The sequence below is a fragment of the Mustelus asterias genome, chromosome 8 (assembly GCF_964213995.1).
Source record: "Mustelus asterias chromosome 8, sMusAst1.hap1.1, whole genome shotgun sequence".
NCBI classification, from domain to species: Eukaryota; Metazoa; Chordata; class Chondrichthyes; order Carcharhiniformes; family Triakidae; genus Mustelus; species Mustelus asterias.
Window position 1 is genome coordinate 11,364,425 of NC_135808.1, and position 11,352 is coordinate 11,375,776.

At 45.5% G+C, this 11,352-nt stretch overlaps 1 protein-coding gene across 1 annotated transcript; it reads left to right on the top strand.

Moving 5' to 3' along the window:
* Window positions 1-1,296: 1,296 nt before the first annotated feature.
* On the top strand, window positions 1,297-5,562 carry LOC144497655 (putative G-protein coupled receptor 139). The gene is made up of 2 exons (XM_078219097.1): window positions 1,297-2,183; window positions 5,454-5,562. Exons 1-2 carry the CDS (start codon window positions 1,297-1,299, stop codon window positions 5,560-5,562), a joined length of 996 nt encoding a protein of 331 aa, XP_078075223.1.
* The last annotated feature ends 5,790 nt before the right edge of the window (window positions 5,563-11,352 follow it).

Sequence of the window (11,352 nt, forward strand, 5' to 3'; positions counted from 1 at the left end):
GGGAAAACCCTTCAGAACTGAGATGAAGACGAATGTCTTCAGCCAGAGGATGGTGAATCTGTGCAATTCATTCCCACAGGAGGCTGTGTGGAGGGAGGGTCAATGAGTGTAATTAAGACAGAGACAGATAGGTTCTTGATTGGCTAAAGAATAGAAGGTTACGGAGAGAATTGGGTTGAGAAATTTGTCAGCCATGATGGAATGGTGTAGCAGATTCGATGGACCGAATGGCCCAATTCTGCTCCTTGTGATCTCATGATATAGAAGACTTTTGGATTGGGAGGAATACCAAGAGAACATAACTCTCAAAAGCACCCTGATCAGGTCAAGACCCTGTGATGAGCAACAGTCTAAAATCCTGGGGAATAATGAACCCACAATTCTCCAAATTAGTGTTACTGGTGATGAAATTGTCCCCTGATCTGAAAATCATTTCATTAATGATGTTTGCTGGATTGTCTGTGTCCCTGCTGGCAGCTGTTAGGTAACTTCACCGAGCCATTGGAGGATTGGTTCAGGTATAAATCTGTGTGCTGCTTCCAATGTATTACGCACAGCGCCAGTTGGAGGCTTGCTCTCGGGAAGTTTCAATAATTTCCTTGTAAAATGGGAGCAGCCAAATCTCTCGACATCACTGTGATTGGTTATCCAATTCTTGTCATTATCAGTATCCCTGGTGAGTAATAGGAAACAACTATTTATTTTAGAAAGCCCTGGTTTCGATGTGTTGTCTTTTTCTTTCCTCCTGCTGAATCCACGTTGACCATCGCTGCTCCAGTTTCTGGTGACAGTTTGAGCAAGAAAATAATCGTATTTTTCCTTATTTGCATGGATCTGGGGATCTGAGACAGAGTTTTGACAGGATGTTGTGTTTCACAGTGGACACTGATCTCTGGGTGGGTTGAGGAGAAGTCCATAGACTCTGTCTTGGCAGCATCTGCCATTTAATGTGCATTGTGGTGAGCTTGATCACAGTTTGCCTGGAAACTCACATGCACCTCGTGTTAATGATCTTAATGTGGCGGCACCATGATGGCACCGTGTTTAGCACTGCTGCCTCACAGCGGCAGGGACAGGGGTTCCATTCCCGGCTTGGGTGAATGTCTGTGTGGAAACTGCACGTTGTTCACTCTCTGCATGCGTTTCCTCCGGATGCTCCGCTTTCCCATACGGTCTGAAACACGTACTGGTTAGTTCCACGGGTAATGCTAATTTCTCCGTCAGTGAACCCGAACAGGCACCAGAGTGTGGCGACTCGGGGAGTAATTTTATTTCTAATTTCTTACAGCCAACCTGATGGCGATTGTGGTCCTGTCCCGGGGAAGGTGCGGCCTCTCCAAAGGGATCACCTGTTATATGATCACCATGGCGATAGCCGATCTCCTGGTCTGCATTTTTAACGTCACCCTGGTCGGCATCTTTTTCGATCATTTCCCGTATTCATTCCTGATGTCCACCAGTGTGTGCAGTTTCATGTCTTTCGTGCAAGTATCCAGCGTCCAGTTGTCCGTCTGGTCCACAACATTATTTACTCTTGACCTTTTCGTCGCCATTTGTTGTCCAAAACTAAAATTAAAATACTGCACCAGGAGAACTGCCACTGTGATTCTAGCGGCCGTGAGTGTACTCAGTTTTGTCATGAATATTCCGGTCTTTTTCCGTTATGAGCCCTACTCTGTTGTTGCCAATGTGCAGTGGGGCTGCCGCACAGTGAAAGGATACGTTTCTTCACCAGCATGGATAGCTTACAAGTGGGTCGCTAACCTCTCAGTCCCATTATTGCCATTCCCCTTGTTGCTGCTGTTGAATATTCTCACCGTCCGGCACATCTTGGTGGCCAGCAATTCTCGCAGGGTCCTGAAGGCTCACGGCCCTGTGGAGGGCAGCAGTGACCCCGTGTTGAAGAGCAGAAGAACGACTATCATCCTGCTCTTCACTGTCTCCGGGAGCTTTATGGTTCTGTGGATGCCAATTGTAATACTTGACCTCCTGTTCGACTTCACCGAGATCCCTACCTTGGAAGATGACAGTTCACTTCGTTTGACAATGAGAATCACACTCCTGATGATGTATTCCAGCACCTGTACGAATACATGCATTTATATATTGACCCAGAGGAGGTTCCGGGAACAGATTCTGAACATGGTGAAATATCCATTCATTCTACTGTTCAAATTCCTTAAGTAATTTTAGAATAATGAATTGCTTGGGAAGAGTGGACGTTGGGAAGATGTTTCCGTTGGTTGGAGAGACTGGTATCCGAGGACCCAGATTCAGGGGAAAGGGATGGCCCTTTAGAATCGAGATCAGGAGGAATGTCTTCAGCTGGAGGATGGTAAATTTGTGGAACTCATTGCCACAGAGAGCTGTGGAGGCCTGGTCATTGAGTGTTTTTAATACAGTAATGGATAAGTTCTTGATTGGTTAGGGGATCAAAGGTTATAAGGAGAAGGCGGGAGAATGGGGTTGAGATACCAATCAACCATGATCGATTGGCGGGGAAGACTCGATGGGCAAAACGGCCGAAATCTGCTCCTTCATTTTATGGTCTGAAGTATTGGAAGGGTAAGATGAGGTGGTTGGGGAAATAGTTGTTGTTTGATATCTCAATTGGACCTCACCAAGTGACCAGTAGATCGAAGCAAGTCTCGCTCTTCACAGCTTCTCAATCTTTCACAAAATCAGGTTTTTTTTTTGCTGAAGGAGTTTGGGCTAATATTTTTGTCCGAGGCACGTGTGGATACCATTGACAGAAATTCAACGAGACTCACAACATAAACACAGTGGCTACAAGAGCAGGTTAGTGGCTCGGAATACTGCGGCAAGAATCTCACCACCTGACTCCCCAAAACCTATCCACCATCATCTGTAAGGCACAAGTCAGGAGTGTGATGGAATATTCCCCACTTGCCTGGATGGGTCCAACAGCACTCAAGAAACTTGACACCATCCAGGACAAATCAGCTCACTTGATTGGCACCATATCGGAAAGCATTCACTCCCTCCACCACCGACGCTCAGTAGCAGAAGTGTCTGCCATTTACAAGATGCACTGCAGCAATTCACCAAAGATCCTTAAACAGCACCTTCCAAATGCACGATCACCTCGAGCTGGAAGGACATGGGCAGCAGATATATCTGAATACCACCACCTGCAAGTTCCCCTCCAAGACACTCATCATCCTGACATGGAAATATAACACTCTTCCTTCACAGTCGCTGGGTCAAAATCCTGGAATTCCGTCCCCGAAGTCATTGTGGGTCAACCCACAGCACGTGGATTGCAGCGAATCAAAAAGGCAGCTCACCACCACCTTCTCAACAGTAACTAGGGACGGGCAATAAATGGCTGCCCAGTCAGTGACAGCTATTTTAAAAAATTCATTGGTGGGACATGCGTGCTTTGATCATGCTAAATTCTGGGGAGTGCGGCCAATAGGGGAGTTTCACAGTAACTTCAATGCAGTGTTAATGTAAACCTCCTAATAAATAAGTTACAAAAATAGTTTAACTGAATAAAATATGCAGATTCGATCAGAGTTAGCGTGGATGTTTTATTTGGAACCGAATCGCAAGGTTTTCCGGGAAGGAGAAATGTGTCCGTGTGAGAAAGCAGCAATCCAGCCTCTTCAGCTGTTTCACAACTGCTGGGGGGGACCCGATGTTAATTTTAACTTTCGGCTGTGTCGGAGAGCTGGCCTCCAAATCCAATTACCTTCCCCATCAACAGAGAGGAAAATCAGTCACCGTGGGTGGCCAATTCCATATCCGGTGCACAGCTTCACCGAGAGTTGAAGTGAACTCACGTCCCCAATGATGAATCTTCCCCTTTGACTTAAACAGCCTGTCAGTCCCAGTCTTGGTGTTAGCCACTTAGCTCAGGTGGCTGGCCCAATGGTTCGTGATGCAGAGCGATGCCAACAGCGAGGGTTCAATTTCCGGACCGGCTGACGTTATCCATGAAGGCCCATGGTGTGGTAGCCCTCAGGTTAAATCACAACCAGTCACCTCTCACCCAAAAAGGGGAGAGCAGCCTCTGGTCACCTGGGACTATGGTGACATTACTTTATAGTTTGGCACTGAGAACTGCACCCAATACTCCAGCTGAGATCCAACCGGTGTCTGGGAGGACAGAGGAGGTCTCGATTTAAGGTATTCTCTGAAAGACAGCACCGGTGGAAGTGCAGCGCCCTCTCAGTGCTGGGATGGAGTGCCAGCCTTCATCATTGACTTCAAGTCCTGGCCATGGACTGTAACCCACCACATTCTCACCAGGTGCTGAGGGGATTTGCTCTGCCAGCGTGTGGTTTTAATTGGGTAAATTAGGGTGGCAAGTTTAGGAATGAGGGATCTGGAAAAAAATTCGGGAAGCATTTCCCAAGAGGCTGAGGGAATTCAACATGTCCGCTGCGGCTCTCACCAATTGTTCCAGCTGAACCATAGAAAGCACCCTTTCCGGATGCATCAGCTTAGTATGGCTGCAGCTCTGACCAAGACCACAAGAAGCTACAAAGAGTCGTGAATGTAGCCCAGTCCATCACACACCACAACCTCCAATCCATTGACTCCGTCTCCACTTCCCGCTATCTTGGAAAAACAGCCAGCGTAATTAAGGACCCCACATTCCCCACACATACTCTCTTCCACGTACTTCCATTGGGAAAATGATACACAAGTCTGAGGACACAAGAGCAACCTCTTCCCTGCTTCCATCAGACTTTCGAATGGACGTACCATATATTAAGTTGACCTTTCTCTACACCCCAGCTATGATTATAACACTACATTCGGCACCCTCTTCTTTCCTCCTCCCCTATGTACTCTATGTACTGTACGCTTTGTATAGCTTGCAACAAACATTCATTTTCACCGGGCAGTATTTTTCATCCTTGTTTGTCCCAAAACCGGAAATTCCCGCCCAAGGTCAACGGATGTGTCCCTCACCAGCTCCGATTCCCCAGATGGGCGGGCGGATAAAACTCCAGCCATTGTTTGTATCCCAATGTGTATGACATTAATAAATCAAATCAAATGAAAATCAAATCTAACGGGGTCTATCCTCTGACTCTACGGCCCACTGCTTGTACTTCATTCCTCTTAACTGCTTGAATGACTTCCTATCCCATGGTGTCCTGGTCAGTTATCCATTGATGAATAAACCCAAGGCTGACAGTGACGGTTTTCTGGATTTTTACAGTGTCAGTGGATATTGGGGAATGAGATGGGAAGTAGAGTGGAGGAAGGACATCATGCTGATTGTATTAAATGGTGGAGCAGCAGGCCGGTGGGGCCATATAGTCTCCTCCTGCTCCTATTTCTTATGAAGTTATGCCATCATGTTCTCCTGTTACTTTCAAGAAATAACAATACTATTCAGTCGGCTGTGACCACTACATTGGGAGATTTGCAATAATTTGCAATAAACACTCACTGTGTTGAATCTGTCACTGCAGAAACGTTGAAGCAAACGGACAACAATGGGCTGAGTTTTTCACCTGTCGGGCAGTCAATGGGCCCAGAAGTGGCCACGAAGCCAACAAGTGTGGAAGTGGTGCTGTGTAAGGCTGATTGCTGGTGGGGAGGGCAGGGAGAGGGTGCTGAGAAAAGTGAGGGTGCGGGTTGGCCTTTCCACGGTGCTCCCTGTTGCAAAGTTAGAATTTGGTGTTTGTGAAATTGTAAACAAATTGTAAATTACTCAGTGGGGGCGGGGGTGGGGGGGGGACATGTGGGGGGTGGGGGACGGCGGGCAGAAGCATTGCATGGTCCCGTTAATAGATGGCGCTTTTTCTGTACTTCGAGATTTTAAAAAATTCAAGTGCATGGAGAGCCCAAAATGAGACATTTATATCGAAAGGCCAAGCAGCAGTGTTACCAAGACAACAGGTTTTTGAATTCAGCGAATCAATTTCAATCAGGCACACAGATAAAACACAACCTATTAAATTTAAATCTGATGGATTGACAACCTAGGACAAATCCTATTGGGGGAAATATTGACATGTCATCACGGGCATAAAAGAAGGGGCAGTGGGACAAAGAAGAGAGAGCAACTGCCAACTGCCAGAGTTAACAACTCTCTGCTCAGCTCTCTCTTTCTCTCTCTCTCTCTTTCTCTCCCTCCCTCTCTCGAGAGAGAATTGTTTGCATTTTTAGCTTCAACTGTGTCTTAAAGAAAGCGCCATCGAGATAGCAAAGGTATCAAAGAAGAACAACGTTATCAACAGAAGAATCAACAGAGAAGGCCCAGAATATTACAGAAGATGCCAAACCTGGTTGTAATTTTGAGAGTGACTAAATTCTGTTTTGTTCATGAGTGGGAATTGTATTTATCTGACTTGCAACCATTATAATCTTGCTTATTTGGGAATATTTAATAGTTTCGTTAATTTGTTCAATGTCAGTTCATAAATAAATTGTTACGTGTTGATGTTAGACTGAGTGTCAGGGATTTATTTTTATTTAACCATGAGAAGTTGCTGAAGAGCAGATCATACCACTTCACACGCACCTTTTACAGATTATCGGGCGAGGTACTCCTCTTTGAATGTTTCTGTGTTAGTTCAGAGAGGGGGGATTGACCTCTGCTTTACAGCATCCCCCAGGGGGAGAGACACATCAGAGCTGTCTCAGGGAGCCCCTGACCCATTGAAAACAAAATAACAAATGAAACAATTATGTCTGGGCAGCGTCTGTGATGATAGTGTAACATGCCGAGAGATGTGTACAGAAATGTTGTTTTCGTATGTTAAGGGGACTGTTTTAAAGTTCAGTTCCTTACTGCAGGTAGTCGGTATGTCTTGAAGGATTACAGCTCGGATACTGCGAGAGCAGGATAATTACACATTTTAGCTATGTGGTGCTTACTTACGAAAGACGTAACAGACATTTGTTTACAAAGGCACATGGTCCCTCTGGTTTACATTAAAGGAGTAGAAGGTGCTTTAGATTGAGAGGATCATGTGATACTGTGGTTAATTGAAGCAGCTAGTAATGTAGCAAAGGAAAAAAACACAGCTTTCAGTTCTGGCTGGGGTTTATTTAAAGACAGAGGACTAAAATATTTGTGTGACTTAAAATCACTCTCTGAAAACTTTGAGACTGATAGCAAGTATACTTAGGGTTGCCAACTGTATTTAAAGTTGTTCTTGAGACAATAAGAAGAATGTTGCTTATTTGGAACTGAAATAATGTTAAGTTAGCAATCAGAGCTGCTTCTTTTACGTGTTGTTCAATGGGTAATATTTAAGCAGCTTCATTGATTAGAGTTATCGTTAAACTGTGGTGACTAATCGAGTTTTTTTCCGATAAAAGGGGTAAAGTGATTCGGATATCAACTCTCAATCAAGCATCAAAAACTTTCTTGCTGCTCTTTCTTCCTTTATTATTGTTTGCAAAGGCCATGATAAATTCTCCCTCAGTGTACCCGAGCAGGCGCCGGAGTGTGGCAACCAGACAATTTTCACAGTAACTTCATTGTGGTATTAATGTAAGCCTACTTGTGACAATCTGGATAAGAGATGTGTAATAATGCGTGCTCAGACTGCATCACCCAAGTATTTATTAACAAGGAAAAGCTTGCACAGAGGCTTGCAGCCTCCTCCCCCTCCACCCCCAGCAGCTATGGGAGTGGCCCACCGGCTGCCCCAGTTCCTACATGTCTTCTAGGTGCCTTCTAGATGTCTGGGCTGATAAAATTCCTGGCACTGTATCCCAATACCTGTGACATTAATAAATCAAAAGAATTCGAAATCAAATCAACTGTGTCCATCCTCTAACTATACGGCCCTCTGCTAGCACTACATTCCTCTTAACTGCTTGAATGGCTTCCTGTACCATGGTGTCCTGGTCAACTATCCATCGATGAACAAATCCAAAGTTGAGAGAGACGGATCTCTGGAAGTTTAGAGAGTCAGTGGATATTGGGGAATGAGATGGGAAGTAGAGTAGAGGAAGGAAATCATGCTGATTGCATTCAATGGTGGAGCAGCAGGCTGGTGGGGCCATATAGTCTACTCATGCTCCTATTTCTTATGATCTGATGACGTTGTATTCTCCTATTTCTTTCAAGAAATAACAATATTATTCAGTCGGATGTGACCACTACATTGGGAGATTTACAATAATGTTTTAAGACTCACTCTGTTGAATCTGTCACCAGAGAAACCCATTGAAACAAACGGTTAACAATGGCCTGAATTTTTCACCTGTCGGGAGGTCAACAGGCCCAGAAGCGGCTACGAATCCAGCAAGTGTGAAACTGGCTCTGTGTGAGGCTGATTGCTGCCGGGGAGGGCAGGTTGAGGTTGGTTGCTGAGAAAAGGGAAGGTGCGGCCTGGTCTTTCCAGTGTGCTACCTCAGGGAGACAGACACTGCAGAGCTTTCCGGGGAGCCCCTGACCCATTGAAAAATAATATATAGTTCATTAATGAGTCACAATTAGGCTGCAATGAAGTTGCTGTGAAAAATCTCCTCGTTGCCATACTCCAGCGCCTGGTCGGGTACACTGAAGGAGAATTTCGTAAGGCCAATGCATGTAACCAGCAAATCTTTCGGACTGTGGGAGTAAACCAGAGAATTTGGAGGAAGCCCAGGTAGACATGGATGGAACATGCAGAATCCGCACAGTCACCCAAACCGGGAATCGAACCTAGGTCCCTGGCGCTGTGAGGCAGCAGTGCTATCCACTGTGCGACTGAAAAATTATGCCTGGGCAGCTTATGTTATAATAGTGTAATATTCCTATTGATATATACATATATATTGTTTTTGTATGTTAACGGGACTGTTTTAATGTTCAGTTACTTACCACAGGTAGTTAGTTTGTCCTGAGGGAATACAGTTCAGATGCTGGGAGAGCAAGATAATTATTCATTTCAGCCATGTCATATCTACTTAGGAGACAGTTAACAAACTTTAGTTTACAAAAATAAAAGGTCCTCTGGGGTTTTAATTAAAGGAAAGAAGGTCGGTTTAGATTGACAGGTTCATGTGATACTGTGGCCAATGGAAGCTGCTCGGTCCATAAGCAAAGGCAAAACCAGCTTTCAGTTCTGGCTGGGGTTTGTTTAAAGACAGAGAGATAGAAGCTTCAACGCAACTCAAAATCTCTCTCTGAAAGCTTCGAGACTGACTACACTCTTATAGCAAATATACGTTTGGTTGCTAACTGTATTTGAAGTTATTTTTGAGTCTGTAAGAAGAATGCTGCTTATTTGGAAGTGAAATATTGATAAAGTAGAAATTAGAGTTGTTTCTTTTCAATGTTGTTCCATGGATAATATTTCAGCCGCCTCATTGTTAGAGTTATAGTTAAACTATGGTGTTAAATAAAGTTTGTTTTATTCTGAAAAATGTAAAGTGGTTCGAACACCAACTCTCAGTCAAGCATCAAAACACTGCTTGCTGTTCTTTCTCCTTTTATTATTGTTTTATTGCCTCCTCTGGATAAGGGATGTGTCACGGTGCAAGCTCAGGCCTCATCACACCAGCATTTATTAACAAGGAAAAGCTTGCACAGAGGCTTGCACCCTCCACCCCCTCCACCCCAGCACCTATGGGAGCAGCCCACTGGCAGCCCCGGATCCTACATATCTGCTATGTGCCTTCGACATGTCTTCTTCCGTGGGGTGATTACCCACTATCTGTCCCAATTGGTCACTCCAGTCAGGTGACGCTCTTCTGCACTCAAAGGAATAATTACCACATGATGTTACTGTTGCAAAACTGCCAGAACCTTACGTAACAAGTTCAGACGTGCGTGAAATTAGAAAAGGAAACTTTGGACATGCATCCTGGTGAAACAGTATTTGGCACTGCTGCCTCATAGCTCCAGGGACCCGGGTATGGTTCCAGGCTTGGGTCACTGTCTGCGTGGAGTTTGCCTGCTCTCCCCGTGACTGCAAGGATTCCTCCGGGTGCTCCGGTTTCCTCCCACAGTCCGAAAGATCTGCTGGTTCGATGCATTGGCCATGACAAATTCTCCCTCAGTGTACCCAAGTAGGCGCTGGAGTGTGGTGACTCGGGGATTTTCCCAGTGATTTCATTGCAGTGTTAATGTAAGCCTACCTGTGACACAAATAAGTAGATAAACGTTTGTGCGATGTTTTGATCGATGGATGCGCGTGAGAGTCAGACGTGTGCCCACCAGCAGTCAAGAAGATCATTTAAATTAATTATCCATCAATTGATTAGAATTTTACATTGTCCTTCTGACTTTGCAGCGGGCGGATGTTCCGATTGACAAGATGGCTTTTATTCATCAATGTGTCTGGGGACTGAGGTCTGTGTATGATCATGTGTTCGTGCCCTGGAGCAGAATCCCAAATTACATCAGGAAGCCAGATTAGACCCCAGCAACTTTTCTGTTTTGGCATTAATGTGAGGTTTGTGTGCTTCACTCCAGGAGTATTTCCACCAACAAATTAGGGACTCCAAACACATTCCATCGACTACCATCAACACAGTTAAAATATAGGTCACCTCCTCCGACTAACTTGGAGCGACCCCACTGGTGAATGCATTACAGAAACTGTCATTCATATATCACTGTTCTCATCCAAAAATACCCCGTGGAAGATCGTGACACTTTATGTGATAACAGACTCTGAGGCAAAGGGCCAAATACACCACACTGCATATTAAATGGGAGACGCGACCAAGTCAAATTCCACGGATTTCTCAGCAAGCCACCCAGATGTCAGTGACCGCTGTGAGTCACAACATCTCGTGAAAACTCTGTCTCCCTCAGGACGGGATTCGACCCTTTACTTTTAAAGATCTAGATCTCTGAGTTCCCACAAAAGCCACACCGACTCGGACTGTCTCAGCCTTCCGATGGTTTCAGGGGTGCGATGAGTGACAAGAATGTATTTCTTTAATACATCCGTGTACCAGGACAACTAGATCTTTACTCTCCCACTCCAAGGTCCTCTGCAGCCCAGATGAGATATCCCGAACCCGAGCACCAGGCAGGCAACACAACCTTCGGGATTCTCAATACTGGTCACAGAGAACAGTGTCAATGCCCCCGAGCTATCCTATTCCCCAATTACGACTACATTTCTTTTTCCTCCCACCGCTTGAACTGCCCTCTGTTCCACAGTGCCGTGGTCAGTTTGTTCCTCCTCTCTGCAGTACGCATTCCCATCCACACAGGGAGCAAGAATCTCAAACCCGTTGGACAAGTTCAGGGACTGAGGCTCCTGCAACCCTACCTCCTGGATCCCTCTACCTGCCTCACTCGCAGCCACACCCTCCTGTCCCTGACCACTGGCCGCATTGAAGGTATTTAATCTAAGGGGTGTGACTGCCTCCTGGAACACAGTGTCCAGGTATCTCTCCCCCCTCCCTGAT